The sequence below is a fragment of the Papio anubis genome, chromosome 4, assembly GCF_008728515.1.
Source record: "Papio anubis isolate 15944 chromosome 4, Panubis1.0, whole genome shotgun sequence".
Taxonomy (NCBI): Eukaryota; Metazoa; Chordata; class Mammalia; order Primates; family Cercopithecidae; genus Papio; species Papio anubis.
The window spans coordinates 155236243-155257557 of record NC_044979.1 but is presented as its reverse complement, the minus strand read 5'-3'; the positions used below and the strand labels follow the sequence as shown (position 1 = coordinate 155257557).

Sequence of the window (21315 nt, the reverse complement as noted above, 5' to 3'; positions counted from 1 at the left end):
TTAGCAACTGTTTCAGAGAAATGGGTGGAGAAGTGAGGAGAATAAGCTGAATTATTGCTAATTAAAAACAAAGGCTTGAAATAGTCTCAGAATGTTTTCTCTTCCAGATATTAACATACAAATATTAATCTAATTATCTAACAGAACACATCTTCCTCCAAAATTATACCTATTCTGGTCCTAGTGATTGTTAATATTTCTTAGCTGGTTGGTTTGAACGTAGCGCCCTTTGTATAATCTCCATCTAAAAATCACTAAACTGCTTTTTGCCATGAGGAAAAATTTCAGTCTTTGCAATTTTTCTGTTTCATGTCTGTGTGTGAGTGTGTGTGTGTGTGTGTGTGTGTGTGTGTGTGTGTGTATACCCTCTTGATTAACTGTGTCTTTTCTGAAAAGTTTCTGGAATAGTTCTACCATTCTTTTCTTGCTGTCATATTTTTCAAACTTCAAATACTCATCATGTAATAAATGTGTCATTTCTGAACTTCATCTTAAAAATCTGCACTGTTGGCCCGGGCGCGGTGACTCAGGTCTGTAATCCCAGCACTTTGGGAGGCCCAGGTGGATGGATCACGAGGTCAAGAGATCGAGACCATCCTGGCTGACACAGTGAAACTCCATCTCTACTAAAAATACAAAAAATTAGCCGGGCGTGGTGGCGGGCGCCTGTAGTCCCAGGTACTCGGGAGGCTGAGGCAGGAGAATGGTGTGAACCCCGGAGGTGGAGCTTGCAGTGAGCAGAGATCACACCACTGCACTCCAGCCTGGGTGACAGTGCAAGACTCCATCTCAAAAAAAAAAAAAAAAAAAAAAAAAAAATCTGCACTGTCATGTATTTAAACAGTGTATTGATTTCAAGGTCATCATCTAAATATGGCCATATTACCTCTTTATATGGATTAAGTAAGGTCTAAATGTTTAATTACATATTTAGTAGGTATGAAATAATATGCCTTTTCACGTTGCTTTTCCATACAGAGACCAGTTTGAGAATGCTGAAATAAAATAAGCTAAATTTAAAGAACTAAGGGATAAGAATATAATAAAAGTTTTTTTTTAATGACTTGCATTTTACCAGTTTACCAGATGAAACAATGCTTTCCACTCCTTCTGTTAAGCATATTTACTGAAGTCTATGCTTGTTGAATGCCTTTGGCTGGCAGACTATCTGTCCCCACACTTCTGTTCTCTATGTTTTGGTAGTATATATACCAAGTGTCAGATGTGTTTGTCCCTAAATCTGTTTATACCAGTTGTTTCTTTGTTTTTTCACTTACAAAATGTGTTTAAATATTACTTAAGCTTATGAAAATTAGCGTATGAAAATAAAGAGGTTGTTTCTATGAAAACTAAGTTGTATGCATTGAAAACAACTCTATAAAGGTGAATTACTTGAAAGATGCTTTCAAAAAGTAAGTGTGGGCTGGACAACTATAAAAAAACTGGGAAAAAATCATCGACTTCTAAAATGATTCTCCACATAAATTGCTTCACAAGTGTTTGTAATTGCTTGATGTGCTTTAAAGAGATGGAAACAGAAAATTGCAGAGGATGCATTATGAGTGCGGTTTATGTAAAAAAAAAAAAAGAAAAAGAAAAGAAAGTAGATAGGTCTGTCCATCAGCTAACTTTTAAGCAGAGCTCTTGTCTTGACTGTCAAGGGTTTAGAATATATTCACACTTATATCTTTATAGTTAAAATTAAATGCATACATTTTATACTATTTTTATTTTTAACAGATGTTTTGCCAAATTAAACTATTTGAATAATATGACTTCTTTCATGTTTTACATGTGTTAATCACAGACACTGACTTGCCCACCCTTTGCTTTGACGGGAAATGCCTCAGCACAGCCATTAATGCTTCTCTGAGTGTGATACCATGTGACCCTCTCTCATCCGTAGACACAGCTGGCTGGAACAATATTGGGCAGCTGAATCACATGAAGTCAATATACTGAGGCCAGTGATTGTTGTCCTGCTCTAAAAACATGAGATGAAAAAAAATCAAATTTCTTTTTTTGGGGATACTTGCATTTCATATGATGAAAAGACAGCTGTTGACAGTGGGTATGGATCATAACCAAATTTCCCTTGAGAAAGATTCAGGTCAAGATACTTTAACATTTTGTGTATACCAAAGTTTTGAGGGTAGAGGAACCATATATCAGCATTCAAGTGGGAGAAATTTGTGTTATTTAGGGCAAAGTAAAAATGCCATGAAACCAAAATGATGTATTTTAGTGCCTCTGGCAGCACCTCTCCCCTGTCTTTGAAATAAGGGGCTCTCTGTATTTTCATTTTGATAAAGAGTGGCATGAGTCTGATCAAAGAGATTTTTATGAGACCTTAATGATTACAATAATTTAGAAAAAACAATAATGTGTCAATTGTTACAATAGAAACGTCCTTTAAATAGATCTAACTGTGGAATATAGAACTTTCCAAATGTAGAAAAATAAAACAGCATTTAATGGACAGCTTATTATTCAAGTTTTACAAAACGTGATTTTCTTAAATTAACTATGGCTTCTACAATCTAGTCCCCATCCAAATTTCCCTTCTATATCCATTAACAATTTTACTGCTTGAGGTGAAAAAGCATTTATTAGAACAATAATAAAAATTATTCAATATAATATAGTCTGGTTTAGAAATATTTCAAATATTATGGTAAGCAATTTGTAATATGAGAAAACAATATGCAGATATTGATAGCAAAATGGAAGACATAACCAAACCCTGCACAAGAATTTTTCACTATTCTGAACACTGGTATTTAAATAATTATTGAGTTGATCACTATGATGTCATAATCTGGGCAAAACTTTGAAAATTTAATGTTTGCTTGATTTCCTTTATATAAAAATAATACCAATTCACTTAAAAAATTTGTTACAATGATTATTTATCCTTCTGGAGATGAACCAATTGAATATTTTTTCATTGCCCCCTAATTCTACTTCCTTTTTTTAAACTAGTTTTTTTTTTATTGTTACTATAGCAAATAAAATGTATTTTTTAAATGGGCTGGTATGCTGTACATCTAGGTGTCTTTTGCAGAGAATGGTATTGGAGTTTAGCCTTCTCTGCTTCAGTTTCCTCTTATGTAAAATAATAATGATGAAAAAATGTAGACTATTTCTTTTTTAGAATCATTGTAAGCATTAATAACAATGATACAAATAAATAAGTGAGCATATCACAGATAATAAGCTTTCAGTAGTGGCTTATATGAGTATACAGTAATACATGCTTAATCACATCAGAAAATACAGTAAGGGATATGTATTGTAGTACCATATCACTGGAAGAGGTTATAGAAGAAAGTGAATGGATTCATGATTCTAGAACCTAGCTAGCCATGTGATCTTGAAAAAAACTTTTAAATTGCACTATTTGAGAAGCTGATGATAAAACGTGCCCAGCAATACCTATAGAGTTATAAAAAGTCAAATAACTTATGCATGTGTACGTGTGAAAGCACTTTATTGTGAAATGCTATAGGATTCCAACTTTCCTATATTTATCAATTTAATCAATAGCCATTTAGTACATTTAGTATGTACCTGCTGGGCACAATACTTGGGCCGAATAGAAAGAAATAAACAGATATTCTCCCTATCATACTAATGCTCAAATTTTATCAATATAAGCAATTATTGCAATAGAAATTTTACTCTTTCTGAGTAATAGCTCCCCATTATTTAAGACTCAAAATTCTGTTTAAAGATTGAATAAACTACTTTTAAAAATATGTGTATTATTTGAGGTTAGATGTTCAAGCTATCCATATTTGTATACTGTTTGGAGGAAAAAGTATACTTTAGATGAAAAGTCTCCTCAAGTCATTTCATGAAAATGTAATTTAAAAAGAGAAACTCCTCTTTACTCTTCAAAAACTAAATGATACTTACAGCTTTTATTTATTTAACTTCTCCAGGGACATTTACTGGTGTTTTGCATTTGCTGAGCCCAACCAGGCACAAGTGAGAAAATAAGTCCATCTGATCCTTTCCAAAGGTTCAGTTTCCTAGGGCACAGAAATGGTAGGAAAATGGGGTATATATGGATGAGTATGAAGGCAAAGGAGGCAGAAACAACACATATCTGATGTAATTCACTAGTATAGGGTTTTCTTTTTTAGATGGAGTCGAGCTCTTGTGACTCAGGCTGGAGTGCAGTGGCGCCATCTCCGCTCACTGCAACCTCCACCTCCTGGGTTCAAGCAATGCTCGTGCCTCCGCCTCCTGAGTAGCTGGGATTACAGGTGCCCGCCACCACGCCAGGGTAATTTTTGTACTTTTAGTAGAGACGGGGTTTCGCCATTTTGGCCAGCATGGTCTCAACTCCTGGCCTCATGGGATCTACCCGCCTTGGCCTCCCAAAGTGCTGGGATTACAGGCGTGAACCACCGTGCCCGGCAGGATATAGGGTTTTAAAAAAGCTATTAATGAATACCCTTTGGTTATACTATATTTAAGAACTCAAGAGCATCACAATTTAGACTAGGTTAGATGATTTAGTGAAAATTCCATTAATATTCTCTGTACACAAAAGATTACTTAGAAATACCAATTTATCTATTGATTTATAATTGGCTTATTAAAACTTTTTACCATATATATTTTGGGTCTTCTTCATAATAAAGGCATTTATATAACATTATGTAGCCATAAAATTTATAATACAATGTAAGTCATGTGAAAACCAAATTATAAAGGCTGTCTTGTTTTCTGCACGATTAGACATTTTTTACTGTAAAAACTAAAATATTTCTAAACCAGACTATATTACATTGAATAATAATTTTCTATAATTGTTTCAATAATTTTTTTTTTCACCTCACACCTCACACAGTAATGGTGTTAATAGATATGAATGAGAAATGTGGATGGGAACTAGATTGAAGAAGTCAAAGTTAATATAAAAAAAATCACATTTTGCAAAACTTGAATAATAAGTTGTCGATTAAACACTTTTATTTTTGCACATTTGAAAGCTTTTATATTCCACAGTTAGAGTTCTTTACATAAGGAAGTTTATTGTAATACTTAATACATAATTACTTTTTCTAAATTATTGTAATTATTAAGGTCTCAAAAAAATCTTTTGGATCAGACTCCTGATGTCTTTATCAAAATGTTTGAGACATTTTTTAGTCTGTCATTTACTCTAAATTATAAGGTATTTGTTAAAGAGTTGTTATTTTCTGTTTTATTATAATTGGTTTTCATTTCATATTTTTATGTGAATAAAGATTCTTAATACCATTGAAGTGATTTAAATTTTTATGACTGTTGAAAATAATCAAAATGCATACTTGAATGACTCAAACTTGTTTTTTATAATAATCTTAGATATATTACATATAATTTAATATATTAAGATAACCTAATGATTATATCAAACATATATGTAAATATATGTTAAATATACTTGTAGTTTTTATTTATCGACTTTATATGAAGTGTTTGGTCCATAATGAAATACTCAATAAGCATGCATTTAGAAAATAACATTTTGTGCTGCTTATAAGTTGGACTGAATATCAAGAGAGAATATAGTATACTATTTCAGTGCCTTATCAGTAGAAAAAATATACATGTATACATACATATACACATATATACTATCCTTACTTCAAATATTTTAACATGCTGATTTACAAGTCATGCGTGTAATAAGACGTTAAGGATATTCAAAATATTATAATGCTAAAATTTTCACAACTGGCAATACTTTCTTGTTATTGTTCTATTTTGCATGACATATACAAGCTATGTTCATAGATAGCTTTATCATGAGTCTAGAGTGATAATATGTGAATGAAGAAAATATAGTCATGGTATATTTTATTTACATGTTTCTTGTTTAGTCATTATGTACAATTCCATAAAAAATAAACTAATCAAATTTGAATGGGTCTATGTATATTTTAACTAATTAGTTCTGACTTGATTATTCTTCACTGATTATATCTTGTCAGTCCTATAATAATTTTGGGATTTATCTCTTACAGCAACTGTTACCTTAAAAAATAATTCAGCTTATATAATTTTGTATATTTGAAAGGATGAAATGGTACTATGGCAGTGGCCAGTTCTTGCCTCTCCACCCCATAGCTATCTTGCCAGATGTCATCACTGAATGTTACTTTTTAGTTTATCCTAGAATTTATATGTATATTATAAAGCTGCATGCTTGCATCACCATTTAAAAATAATAATTTGTTAGCTTTCTATTATTGTTGTGCCTTTTTTGAGTATGTCATTATGGATCTGTGTACCAAACACTTCATAGAAAGTCAATAAATAATAAATACATATACTTATGTATGATCATTATATTATATGTCATATATTAATATTTTATGCAATATATTTAGTACATACATTTTAAATATAAAATTAGAAATAAATAATCCTCTTATACCTCTCAGCCATAAGTGTACATTTGCTCACACACACACAATTAGTTTTTCTGTGTTGTAATAGAATTATACTGCATGAATAAATAAATGTTTGATATTTGCATTCTTAAGATTATGCAAAGATGGTTCACAGGACCTCAAAGTGTTTCAACAATGTTTTAATGCCTGACTTACAACTAATGAAACAGTAACCCTTTCAGAAATTAAGATTTCTTCTAAATCTGTGGTAATTTCATTTTGGACTCTTGAAATTACTTCTCCATTCTGTGGATAAAGTTATAATCATTATCTCCCTCTATAATTTCCCTGGAAATAAAGAGTTAACAGTTCTTTAAGCTTTCCTCTAACCTCAGGGACACCCGATAATTTTTTGAGTTGCTTAAGCCCTCCTTGTATTACCAACTCAATCAAATTTGAATGGGTCTATGTATAATATATTTTAACTAATTAGTTTTGACTTGATTATTCTTCACTGATTATATCTTGTCAGTCCTATTATACTGCATTTTCACAAATGCCTCTGCTTTTGTGAAGATGTATTGGTCAATTTCTGTACCACATGGATATAAGTGGTGCTATAGATGATGCAGCAACATTTTTAGCTTTTAAAGGCTTTTACAAAGATTAACAAAGTAATAAAAATAAGAAAGCATCTAACAGATTAACTTGATAGCAGAAGATGGCAGCCACTCTTTTCATGTCCCCTTATATTTTTTTCTTGACTCTTGACCCTTTGTTATAGACATCGACTTACACAGTAGTTGGTCTGAAAAGCAGCCTTTAGCTGGATACTTTTCATCTTTCCTGTGTACAATTAACCTTAGAAGAGATGAGTGTGTAAATGCATGTCTATATATTTTATTACTAAATACGTATTTGTGGTCTAACTTATGACTTTTATTTTCTTTGACAAGTAGATGACAAAGACATCTGTTGGAGCGAGAGAAAGTTATAGTAATCAAAATTCCAGGAAAGGAGAGAGGATCAAATTTTTTTTGAAGAGTGAGGTTGATGGGTGGTAGCAAAGGCTTGTGAGTGATGATAATGCAGTTTTAGGAGGCTAATATGACCTCATGTGTGAAATTATCTAGTATTGGTGAGCTGCTGGGGTAAGGGCATGCTGTGTGATTATAGTTCAGGTCATCCAAGGTTGCTGTTTTGCTTGGTAGGATAAATAGGAATAACAGAAGAACAAGAGAGTTAGAATATTTGCAGGAATGTCCTTGAAATCATGGACCATGGAGCAAACTGGATAATGACAAAGTGAAAAAAAAAGAGGTAGATGGGGAGAAATTGATAGAGGCTTCAATTTCCGAGCAAGAGTTTTTGACCAAGTAGCTGGGCAATAAATTAGATTGTAGAACCACTGAATTGGTGATATTTAGAAACATAGTAAAGAGATTTTATTATAGATAATCACAAGGTCAAATTTGAAATCAGGAAAATGAATTGCCAAGTGAAGGGCTAAAAGCTCACCGGACATACACAATTATAAAACTGATAATTTAGTTGTTTTCTGTGTCTATGTGGACGTTTATATTCACTAAGGATGATGACATCTAGGTATGAAGACAATTATGCAAACAAGGTGTCAAAGTGTTTAAGGAAAAAGAGTTTGGGAATAAGGAGTAATGTATGTTTCCCAGAGAGAGAGCCAGAGTTCAATTAGTGCAGTTATCAGTGAAGGTGAGTGAAGTTGTGAATGCAGAGAATTCTGCAATTGTGGAGCTCTGTATTAAAGGATGTAGAGCAGGGAAAGGGCTGCAGGCTGAGATAGGGACAATAAGGTAAAACTCATGGTGAGGAAAATAATGTGTTAGAAAACTTTTGGGGCAATATAGTTATATTTTGTATATTGATAGATAAAAGATGACAAGCAGAGAATTAGTGGATTTTTGTCTTAACAATATCACTAATGTGGATGCATATTGCAACTCTGGATATAACATGCGGCTGAGTCTGCTGGGTGATAGCTGGTCCAGAAAGAAGATGAAGGTCTGCAATCTGCTTGGTTCGGACAACAGTAGTAATTCCAGAAAATACACTCCCCTGTGCTATTCAGTTTCTACCTAATTATGTTTACATATACATCTCTCTATATGTCTAATTTTATATTGGTGTCTATGATTACCAACATATAGTATATAAAATCATGCTAAAATGAGAATAAGTTTTGTTTTGGTTTCAGTTGAGGCTCTGGAGGCCAAGAAAAATAAAATATTGTGATCTAGAACCCAATATCTTAAAGAGGTGTGTCTTAGTTCATTTGTGCTGCTGTAACAAAATACCATGGATCGGGTAGTGTATAAAACCCAGAAATTTATTTCTCACAGTTCTGGAGGTCGGTAAGTCCAAAATGGAAGCAGCAGTACCTTGTGAGGACTTTCTTAATACATTCTCACAAGGCAGAAAGCAGAAGGACAAGAGAAGACAAAATGCTATGTGAAGCCTCTTTTCTAAATGCCTTAATCCCATTCACAAGGGAGAAGCCCTCATGACCTAAAATTGTTTAAATGTTACACTTCTTAATACTATTTCTTCAGCCATTAAGTTTCAGCATATACATTTAGGAAGGGACACATTCAAGTCACAACATTCCGCCACCAGTCCTCCCAAATTTATGTCATTCTCACGTGCAAAATATATTCATTCCATCTCAATAGCCCCCAAAGTCTTAACTCATTCCAGCCACAACTCAAAAGTCTAAAGTCTAGAGTCTCATAGATATTAGATATGAGGGAAAGTCAAGGTATGATTCATCTGGAAAAAAAAATTTCTCTGTAGCCATGAGCTTGAGAAAGCAAACCAATTATGTGCTCCTAACATGCGATGTTAGAAGAGGTATAAGATAAACATTTCCATTCAAATGAGAACAGGCAAGAGGAAAGGGGTAACAGGTCCAGCCGAGTCCAAAATGGATTAGGGCAAACATTAAATTTTAAGGCTTGAGAACAATCTTTAGTTACATGCCCCACCTTCTAGACACACTGGGAAGGGGACTGAATCCCCAAGGTTCCAAGGGACCCTACTGCCCTGGCATGCTGCAGCTCTCACAGGTTGGAGTCAGGTGCCTGTAGCTCTTCCAGGCTGCCATTGCATATTGATGGCTCTACAGTTATGGCTCACGGTAGTGGCCCTGCCCCCATGGCTCTACTAGACATTATCCTATGGGGACTTGGTGGTGACCCTGCTCCTACAGCAGGTCCTGCCTGGACCCCAAGGGTCCCCTTGGCCTCCTTTGAAGTTTAGGTTGAGGAAGCTATGTTCCCACAGCTCTTGTGCTCGGCATATCTTCAGAGTTAGCACCATGTAGATGTCACCAATGTTTACCACTTGTGCCCACTAGAAAAGTGCTCATTAGACCTCACCTAGGTCCCTTTGAGCCTCAGGTGAGGTGACCAAGGAATGCTACACTAGAATTTGGGGAGCAGAGTCTTGAGGTAGCACTGGGCAGCAAGCCTCCAGGACCCGTGGGTGACTTGCAACCCACTGATAACCTGGACCTCTCCATTGAAACCCCTCTGACCTCAAGTCCTTGATATTCTGAGTCTTTGTTGGGCATGACAGCCTTGAACATCTCTGAAATGTTTTTGAGCCATTCTGTCATGGCCTTGATGAATAGCATTTGTCTTGTGTATGTTTATAAGAAGAGCTATCATGAAGCTAGTTTCAGTTATTCCTAAGCAAGGGCAAAGATGCCAAAAGTACGTACTCAAGAGAGCCTGCCAGGGGTTGTATTTTAAAACAAGTCTTTTCAGGTGAATTGACAACAGGAATAAAATGGCATCAGCAAAGAGAATAGCTGTCAGTGGACACTTTACAACCAGGGTTGTAAAGAAATTCATAAGGAGCCTGGCAGGTCCCAGACAAGGCAAGCTTCAGAGGTGCTGACAGCAATGATCTCAGCAGGAGAACAACCATGAACTCACACATGCATCACATTTTTGAAATACAGTCATTTAGTTGATGCCTATACCTTGGTTTGGGGGTTCTGGGTGCCTGAACTGGGCTCTAGTTTTAAGCTGGGCAAGGGGAGTACAGGAAGCATTGAATCTGCCTCCTCTTTTCTAAATATGATGAGAATTTAAGTTAAAATTTAGACACTTAATGTTTGCCCAAAATGTCTGATACAAGGTCAACCTCCTTTCAAGACTGGATAAATCTGGAGAACTCTTGTTTGCTTTTGAAATGTTTGTTCATGTCCTTTGCCCACTTTTTAATGGGGTTGTTTTTAGCTTGTTAATTTGTTTACGTTCTTTATAGATTCTAGCTATTAGACCTTTTTTGGATGCATAGTTTGCGAATATTTTCTCCCATTCTATAGGTTGTCTGTTAACTCTGTTGATAGTTTTCTTTTGCTGGGCAGAAGCTCTTCCGTTTAATTAGATCCCATTTGTCAATTTTTGATGAAATAATCTCTATACCAAATCCTCGTTCCATGCAAATACCTATATAACAAACCTGAACATGTACCCTGAGGATAAATATTTTTTTTTTTTCAGTTGGAGGATTTTTTAAACAAATGATGTTGCTCAAAATTTGCATTGTTTCAGAGATTCCCTGGTTTTACATACATGTCACATTTGATTCATCATTCGTCTAATATGGTATCTTTAGGGAGGTTTCGGGGTTTTTCTGACCATATATTATAATTTTTATTACATTTAATTACTTAGGTTAGATTTCTACACACGTAATAAGTGGAATATCTTAACTAATTTCTAATTGTAATTTGTTTTCCAGAAATATTATATTATCACTTCTATCAATCTATCAATGCCAATTTCATCTATCATTGTGCATTATTGTATTTAAGAAATTTATCATTTTGAAAGGTAAGAAAATATTTTCTGCCTTTTTTTCTCCCCTCGTCTTTTTCTCTCTCCTCCTCTTTCTTCCTTCTATTTATCTTTCTCTTTTTTTGTGATTAGTAAGCCTGAGTAGATCATCACAACATTTTCAGACATTTATTTACATGATTCTGTGTTTTTACTACTCATTGTTTCTGTGCTCTGTGTAGTTTGTATGCATTTATTTTTAATTTTTATTGTCTTATTATTCATTTATGATTCCTCTATATCTAAGACATGTGAGTTAATGATGTTTTTATTGCACTTATTTTTACAGTTCATCTTGTCTTTTAACCTTTTTATGTATGATTTTGCAAAGTTTAAAATTTTCAGAGTTAAAAATATAGATTGTCCATTTTAATGTTGGACATACTACATACCTATTGAGCAATGTAGTATCTTATTGTAACTAAAGAAATTGAGATGAGACAAACATTTAATAAAAGATAAAATACTTACTTAGAAAAATGTATGCAGCAGTGAGTCCACATAATACATTAGGATTTTGATCTCTTTGTTCCAAATGAAGAAAGAATGCAAATTTAAAACAAGTGAATAATTTTGAGTAATGGGAATTATAAGGAACCTGAATGTACCCTGGATATGAAGTAAAATAGTTAGACAGCCCCATCTTGTGACCCGAGCCAAGGGATCTCATTCTTGAATTAGGGCTTTAGAGATCCCCGCCATGACCCATCTGCCAGGCAGTCATTTGTACTGAGGGGATATGCTCATACAGAGCCTGCATCTCTCTTCCAAAATACAATCTTGGACCTGGAATTCCCCATCCAATGGGCCAGACCTTCTCCTTGGCCCTCTGTCTTCTTTTCCTGAGAGCCTCATTTGTGCACACCCTCAGGCCAAAGAAATTATGAAAGAGGATGATGATGGAGGGTGTAGGCCTTTTAAGGTTGTAGAGAAAGTCTGGCTGTGTGGATTTTATTATCTAAATGCATGGTCCAGACACCAGTCAAAGAACAAAAGGAACCAAGTGTGAGAAGTATGGAATGGGCGGGTTGTGAACTGGTGCAGGCCATTTTTTAGGTGGACTTGAACAAATTCAATTGTCCCTCTTTTCTTGCTTGTCGTCTTTAGAATATGCTGGGAATGTAACATTCTGAGATAGGGTGAAACTAGTCAGAAAAGCCTGGGCCTTTTTCCAGCCCATCCTAGAAGAGGGTGTCCTACAATATTTCACTCAGCTATTCAAGTTTGCCCCTGGGATAAGAAACAAGCAAACAAACAAACAAACAAACAAACAGGACAGCCTACTTTCTGGGGCCCCTCAGCTGTGGTGCAATTAGGACACACACAGACAAAACTATCTACCCTGCCTAGCTGTCCTGAACCTAGGCAGGCTAGCTGGTCATGAGTTCTGATTTTCTGTTGTCCCTTGCTCTCTATTTGTAAGTAACAAGTCTGCTTCAGGTAACTTGTGTGGCTGTTCTGTCTCACAGGACTGGTGCAAGCAGTAGAAATTGCAGTCTAAGATGCAGTGGGCTGAAGTGGTAACCCGTGTACACTGAATTTCCTTCACAACTGGGAACCTTCCCTCATACTTTGTCAAGTCTTAAAAATAATAGCAGTGGGCTTGCACCTAACTTCTAAATTTTCTATGCCTTTATCTGGAATCTGAATAGAAAAGTCTTACGCCTCTGGATCACAGTATCTTCTCTTGAAAAACCAATGGGGTTTAATTGGTGCTAGTATTCTTTGGTTACTTCTGGTTTCTCATAGAAAATTAAGGTTCTTAAAATAGAAAATAAAAATGAACAAATATACATATAGTAATTGACTTTTTCACCTTAAAGGGATTTATATACTTTAATAATGTGTTGAGGAATTTTATATTAATTTTCCCCTTTTGTGCAGAAAATTGATTTCTATAAACTCACTGAATGAAGCATTTTATGTATGTGTGTGTGTGTGTGTGCGCGTGCAAGGACAGCCACTAAATTTCAACATTTTGATTTTGTTATATAGCCTCTGAATATGGCATTCCTTACAGTAGAAAAAATCGCCTCTGGTATATCTAGGTTTCTTACATAATCCCATCTGTTCTTTCCAGAGAAAAGCAGCATAAATCTACACACTATTGTCTGCTTTCTAGATTTATTTTTAATGCCCAAGATGATTCCTATAGTCTGCTTCTTCAATCTTTATCCTTATTTGCCATTACTGTGGAGAAGGAGTTTACTTTTCTCAACATAATTGGTTAACATTGTGAAGTATTGCTGTGTTTGTGTCAACAGAAACTGTTAAGTGGAGGACATTTCTTCATGCTTTTACACTAGTCCATTGGAAGCATTCCTGTAATAGAAGAAAAAGAGTAAGCTTCTCTGTGAGTTCAATGTTAATGAATTAACTATGTACATTAAATACGGTGTCTTAAAATGAAACACACATAAATCTAAGTCATGTATTGACAGGTTGATGAAAATTTGTCCAGAGGCTCGCAGGAACCTAACCCTGTATTTTCCCTGGGAGTGATGGTTCCATGTTTGCTAATTCAGGGTTTATCTGTTCAAATAAATTAGAATCTCCTATATTTAGTAATAAAATATCATCACATATGCACAGCTAAAACACCACATGTCCCGACTTCTATTGAAGCTAGCTAGGTTATATTATTAAGTTCCATTCATATCATTTAAGTGAAACATTGTGTTACAATTCCAAGAAGCATTTCCTAAAATGAGGGGCAGCCTTTGTCATCGATCTCATGCATTGAGCCTAGAGTATATACATAAAGTTAGGGTTCCCACAGACCTGTCGGATGATGCGGTGACCTGCAAGGCAAGCGGTGAGATGAGGATTGTTGAACAGTAGCCAGGACCCTAGGACCTATGACACCCCACAGTTCCTTTCATATCAACCATGAAATGCTACTATTTCACACTTATATATACAGTAGGCATTTGTATATATTTTCAGAGATATGAGCTTCTATTTTGTTTAATTCACTTTTAAAAATCAGCTTTTGTTTAATCACAACTGGTGATATGGCATAGGAATTAGTCTGTCAATTAACAAAATATAATCGCCTCTACTTGATCTTATTTTCACAGTACTGTTATTACACATCATTTTCAGCAAGACCCTAGCTCCGGTACCCTCATGATATCCCTACTCAGTATAGATCATACTGAAAGAGGAGGAAGAAACTGGTCAGGCAGGCAGTTAGGGTGGGTCCTTGGTAAAACTCCTTCAAACCAAGAACAGCCTGATAATCAAATTTCGGGTCCCAGATAAGAAAGAGCCTGTGTCCTTGAACAGAAACTCTCACTCTATGAACCCAGATGAACAAATTTCACTCATTTCTGGATACATTTTTCTCTCCTTGGCATGCCTTAGCCCCTTACTTTTCACCTACTGGTCTCTTACTTTTCACCTATCTTACATATGCCTATCTTTCTATAATTGGCTATGGACTAAGTCTTCATTTACATAGGGTGAATCATCACTTCAGCTCCTGATCGGTCCCAGCCAAGCCTTCACTTCTACCTCCAATTGGTTCCAGGCCAAGCCTTCACTTCTGCTTCCAATTGGTTCTTTACACTGTTATACCTCTTTAAGTGGTGCTTTCTCCAGGACAGCCTAAAGACCAGTAAGCCCATTCCTCCCCTTCCAGTCCATAAAAACCTAGACTCAGCCTCACAGCTGGTGACGCTCTTTCAGGCCTTCTGTCCACTATGGAAAGATTTTCTCTTTAGCTTACTAAACCTTTGCTCCAACGTTACCCTTGGTGGAAATGTTCCTTATTCTCAAATAACTCCGGGTAATACCTCAGAACATAGGGCTGTTTCAATACTGTTCTATAATTAAAAAAGAAAATAAAGAATTATATGTGTCTAGTATGTTTTCATGTATTCAACTTGTCTCTAAATGCCTGAATCAGTATACAATGCTGCTATTTTCAATTGTTTTATGTACTTTGGTTATAGCTACATAATTACAAAATTATTGGTGGAAACACATCTTATGCTTTTTTGTACTCCATAATAACAGTAATACATGTGTAGGAGCTGAATAAATACCAGTTATTATTTAAGTTACTACAAAAAAGTACTAATTATATATGTTATTTAAATATATAATTTATATCTAACCCTTTCAAATTGCCACATAATGTGCCACATATATACTACTTGAATGTCTTTATCTGTTTTTATACAATGATGAACACAGTTGTAAAAATTAAAAATGTAACTGGTTAGGTTTTTTAATTGATAATACTTCAGTGAAATTCATATGCCATTTATTTTAAGTACATATTTTAAGTATTTGTATATATTATTGCTTTTTTGTTATTTTAAGTATATATATTTAAAAACATTTGTGACAATACCCTGCAAGTCTCCATTAACATTGGAGTCTACAAACTGTATAACCTTTAACCACTCATGCCAAAATCAACCAGGTATGACGTAAAATATTGTTCAGATCTATTAACTGACCAAAACAACAAACAGATCAACCTGTTTCTTCACCCTTTTTCCGGCATTTTTACTTTCTTCTTGTGAGATCATGGCAGTGTAATTCTTAACTTTGTATTCAAGTGGAAAATTTTTGCTACGAAAAAAGTGTCACAACCTATGCATAAGCTTGATAGAAAGTTATGATTTTGTAGAGTATAAAAGCATGAAAGGCATTTTTTCGTCAGTTTAGATTTTACTTCTCTCATCTGATTTCATTTCAGCACACATAGGTAGTAAAATGGAAAAAAATTAGTGAATCAAATAAACCTAATTCACAATTACTTTGTACATTTTTTCTCAGTAGTATTTATCGCATGTCCTCAGCTATATAATTTTGTCTTTCATAGGCACTGTGTATCCCTAATCTGGAATTTCAACCAGAGCAATCCTTTATAATAAAATCATTTGTTCACTGGCACTCTTGCTTAGGAGCCTGCTATTTCTTTATTTTGTCATCATTATCTATTAAGTTGTGTTGTTGGCTCCCCCAAAATGCTTGCCATTTGGTAAGTTTTATAATTATGTCAAGGATGGGCAATGTAAATTTTCTTAGAAGGGCAATTCTGGCCTGGACTAGCTAAAATATTACACAGAGACCCTTATATAATTCTTTCTCATCGGGAAATAGTAATACTATTCGTAAGTGTTAGCCAACATTTGTTATATTAATTATTCATTTTTATTTCTTCCAAAAGAAATAAGCATATGACATATAGCTATAAAGTATTTTGCTTAAATAAATAATGATTGTATAGCTTTTTTTTAAAATCTAGTATGTGTTTATTGAGATGGTTTCCCACTCATCTTGATTCAGTGCTTTTAGTGCTGCTTCCTCCTAAACGAACATCCTTCTGTAAGCCTTGCTTTTCCTCCTGTAGGCTGGCAGAGGACAGTGGGGCAGCCAACACACAAAACTACCGTTTGTGCATGGCTAAAGACCGTGGTGATTTTATAGCATCCTGGGCATTTCACGTCCATGAAGTAGGAATTGGGGCTCTTCTCCTCTTCTGGGGAGGGATGAAGGAGATCCTTTGCAAGAGGCATGTTCTCATGTGGGTAGGTCATCACCGCCGGAAAGGATTGTATCACTTTAAAGAGCTTGTTTTAAATTTTACACAAGCTGGGATAAAAAAGTAGATATTTTCCAGCATGACTGAAACAATGATTTTCACAATATGATGTTAGGAACATGAAAAAAAAACTATATCACAGGCCAAGATTCACATTGGTAATAGTGTTGTTTCTTAATAAGCAGATATGTGTAAAGAGATCCCATACTCCTCCTAAATACTTTAATTGATATTTCACGTCACAGAAGTAGGGATTATGTGTATAGGAGAAAAAGAATAAAGGTATGGCCATGAGGTAACACTACATGCCTTCCTTCTTTGAGAAGCTTGTGAATTTTTTTAATATCATAAAAAATGAAATATTGAAAAAAATGATTGGTCATCTTGGCAGTCATTTAAAATGGCTCTTTGTGGTTGGCTGGTTTTCCTTTAACCAAGTGATGACTGTTTCTCACACCGATTCAGGAATTGTGCGGCAGGGGATGAAAATGTACACGCACACATACATCCCGCCCCCCAGTCCCCCAGAATGTACAAATGTGTTGCTTGACTGACTTCTGAAGGTTGCAATTAGGGAATAAGTAAGAGCTCTATGTTCTGTTAGTTTTTTTGTCTGTGGTAGGAAACAGCAGACACTTTCTTCTGGAAGGTGATCAAATAGAAATTACATAAATTTAGAAAAAGAGACCATATCAGCCTAGAACTGCTTTGGACTTTCTCTGCCACCTGCAATTGTACCTGCTTCTTCATTGCCCCGCATTCCAGTCGGTGGGAGGGCCTCATACCCTACTCATCTAATCATTTATCTGGATTAAACTCAGTTATGAGTAGAATTTGTTCCTTTGTAGATTCAACTTTTTTTCTTGATTCCTTAGTTTTCCTCCACATTGGTTTATGTCTTTCCCTCAGTGTTTATACATCTCCAATACTAAAGTCAATTATCAAGTGAACAAATTTTCTCTTAGTTCTTCTTTCAATCTCCGTGTTTTTCTATATGCTAATCTACATATCCCTCAAATTCAATGAAACTATATTTATCAAAATTTTCAAAAAGCGGCCAGGCACTGTGGCTCACACCTGTAATTCCAGCACTTAGGGAGGTTGAGGTGGGTGGATCACGAGGTCAGGAGTTCGAGACCATCCTGACCAAGATGGTGAAACCTCGTCTCTACTAAAAGTAAAGAAAATTAGCCAGGTGTGGTGGCAGGTGCCTGTAATCCCAGCTACTCAGGAGGCTGAGGCAGGAGAATCGCTTGAACCCGGGAGGTGGAGGTTGGAGTGAGCTGAGATCACACCACTGCATTCCAGAATGGGTGACAGAGTGAGACTCCGTCTCAAAAAAACAAAACAAAAAATTTTTCAAAAAGAAACCTCCCTTTTTATGTTGTATATATTGATTAATGGTAGAATTATTTATCCAATCATCAAAGCCAGAATGGTAAAGGTTTATCTACTTAATGTCATGAATCTTCTTGCATAGCCCAGTTCCATGTTTTTTTGTTTGCATATTTGTAATTAATCTAAAAAAAACTGATATGCTTTCTTGTTTTGACTACCACTAAAGCTTATTATCTCAAATTTACTCACTTTTCTAGATGAAATTTGAAAGTACAGATAAATATAGAAAAATTAACCTCTGAGAATGGAAGAGATAGTTGACACAGAGGAAAAGGTGATGATTTTAATGTGTGACTGAATGTTGGAAACATGTGGCAGTATAATTTATTCCCTCCAGAACATCTTAGGACAGTAGTTCCATTTTTTAGAAAATTTTGCCCATGGAGATACAGTCATTTCTGCTATAATATAGTACATGCATTCTTACAAATCGCTATGTAGTTGTATTATGTAAATTCAAATAATAGAAGCCACAAGGCTTATGAAAAGTTGGAAGTAAGGGCACAACACTCCAAAGCTTTTTTAGAGATGTATTAAAAAAAAAAAATAAAGACAGTAGCACAGTATTACATATGTCAAATGGTAAGAAAGGCAACAACACTACAAGAAATACGTCACATTATCTCAGAAAAGACCTGAAGTTTGCTTGTAGAAGTGGACATTGGAATGGTTGCAGCTTTTGATTTACTGTGAAATGGCGGGTGGAAGGTTATATGCAATTTGATGGAAAGTTATATGCCAAACTTGGAAAATATGTTTCATAAGACAGGTGGTAAACTCAAGTAGTTGGTAGCGTTTGAAGAGTGTTTTGTGTATTTGTCCAGATTTGATTCATGAAATGTTGTGTGTTCACCTAGTGTTTTTGCAGACAAATTTGTTCATAAATAGTTGGAAATTTTAGAGCTGTTTTAGAGGGCTATGAGAATGAATTGAGATTGATCTAGCTTGTAAGCATCTTGACAGTTAAAAGAAATTAGGAAAAGTAGATAGACATGGGTAAAACAAGAAATATGAGCCTCAGAAGATATGACACATTTTTTTAATCCTTAGAAAGAAGGAAAATCAAATATAACAATGATGCCTTCTCTCGTGCTGCATTTGGGTTATTTTATAGTTTGCATTTGAATAAGCTGTAATGGGAGCTGTGACCTCAGGAGAAAGTAACATTATATTTAAGGAAAGAATTTGCAAACATTCAATTAAATGTAAAAGTATCCAGGACATAGCTTTAACAAGGAAGGGAAGATTGGTTTATGGCAGTAGAAGAACAAAGCAGTCATGAAGATGAGAATATGAGAGAGGAAAAGTAAATAGATGTAACATTTCTTGAGTTAATAAGTTGGTTTAAGAGAAATATATATATTAGATTGCATAGCAATCTCAAAATATATACAATAGATTGCATGGCAGAGCAACCTATTAATAGGGATTTTGATGGAATTAATTCTAGATCACTCTTGCTCTAATGGAAGCAAGAGTGGTCACCTGTGATCTGTGGTAATCTGCTTTTAAGATAATATTTGTGCATCTGGGTTGGTTACTTTTAAAATTAGTTATTCACTGTTTTAGAATTTATGAGTACATTATGTGGGTGTGTTTTTGTGTGAGTGCTTATTTATGAAGCCATGAATTAGTATGCTTCTGAGAAATCATCATATTCCATTAACCACATTACCTAAGTGTAATCACTATGTAATTAATGGGAAATTAAGAACTCATGTCAGACCCTCGAAAATTAAGAACTCACCTTCCACTTTGGTAGAAGTAAGACAGTGTTTGCGTATTCTCCATATTCCTTCTGGTATCTTTATAAAGTAATGTATGTATCCACTATTTGATGGAGTCCAAATATTGGTGCCCTGTAGTAGCAATTTCCTGACTTTCTGTTTATCAATTAATGTATCTGTTTGTAACTCCTGAGCCTAGTGGATCGTATTAATTACTTTTGTGACCCTAAGACTAAAGTGGTAACAGCTACTATAAATGCTTAGAAAATATACATTGAATTAACAAACCTAGGAATACGATACTGGAGTCTATTAATGGTGTATCTTGGCCAAATAGCAGATAACATTTCTAGGGGCACGATGTTGAAAGGTATGATTTGCCAATTTTGTCCAAGATCTGAAAGTAAAGGTCTACCTGGCATACCAGGAAATATTAGAAAACAATTAATCTGAGGAGAATCTGCCACATGACAGGTACCGTACCTGGAAGTATGCTTCAGTTAGGAACTCCTTAAGCATGGACAAATACGGCACCAACATAATAAAGGATAAGAACTTAAAAAATTAGGAGATACCTGTAAGTCACTATAATGAGAAACTATATATAGCTTACTATATATCATGTTACTAATCAGAGTAGTTACAGCTATGTTCAAAGAACAAATACTGGAAGATCAGGTCAATAGCCATCTCTCTCCTTCCAGAGCTGGATAGAAAAGAAAAAGAATGGAATTCAAATTCAGAACACTCTGAAGAAACTGAGACAAGAACTTATGGCCCTATCCTTTGGCATTTATGATGAAAAACACACGAAATGCTCCTTCAGGGAAGAGATTTTCCCTCAACTCTCCAAATACTTCAGTTATGTTTACCTTTCCATGAGATTAGAGTTTGGACAGTACACCCTAGAGAATAAGCTGAGAAATGCTTCACAAAATCTTGACTCACGCAAATGCCGTTATATAAAGGCTACCATAAATGTAGTGTTGTGACGTGTTTAAAAACTTGAGCGTTTCCTTACTATTACTATAATGGTTAGGGAGCCAAAGTCTATTTTGAAAAAGATTTTTTATGATGAAAGCTTTTGTAAATCTTGAAAGATAATTTTATAAGTAACATCAGCAATACTAAAGGCTTTTTGATTTCTTAAAATACATAATTCCTTTCGTTTTACATAAAGGAGCTAAAACTGATTGACAAGTGCTTTTGTTTTGCTTGCTTGTTTGTTTTGAGGAGACCGAATCAATGGACTGTGACTTAGTCAAGATTCTGGGTGGCCTAATGAGGCGTGTCTTTTTATTTCATTTTTCTCATAAATGCATTTTTCTCATAAATGTTAGTCCCCAGCTGCTTATCTT

General features: G+C 35.0%; 1 protein-coding gene across 1 annotated transcript; it reads right to left on the bottom strand.

Moving 5' to 3' along the window:
- Positions 1 to 16566: 16566 nt before the first annotated feature.
- On the bottom strand, positions 16567 to 16842 carry LOC108584925 (40S ribosomal protein S27-like). The gene has a single exon (XM_017956505.2). It carries the CDS (start codon positions 16825 to 16827, stop codon positions 16582 to 16584), a length of 246 nt encoding a protein of 81 aa, XP_017811994.2. The 5' UTR covers positions 16828 to 16842; the 3' UTR covers positions 16567 to 16581.
- Positions 16843 to 21315: the final 4473 nt, after the last annotated feature.

Excerpts from the sequence above, each read along its gene's own strand:
- LOC108584925 (XM_017956505.2), bottom strand. The coding sequence starts at position 16,827 with ATGACCTACCCACATGAGAACATGCCTCTTGCAAAGGATCTCCTTCAT.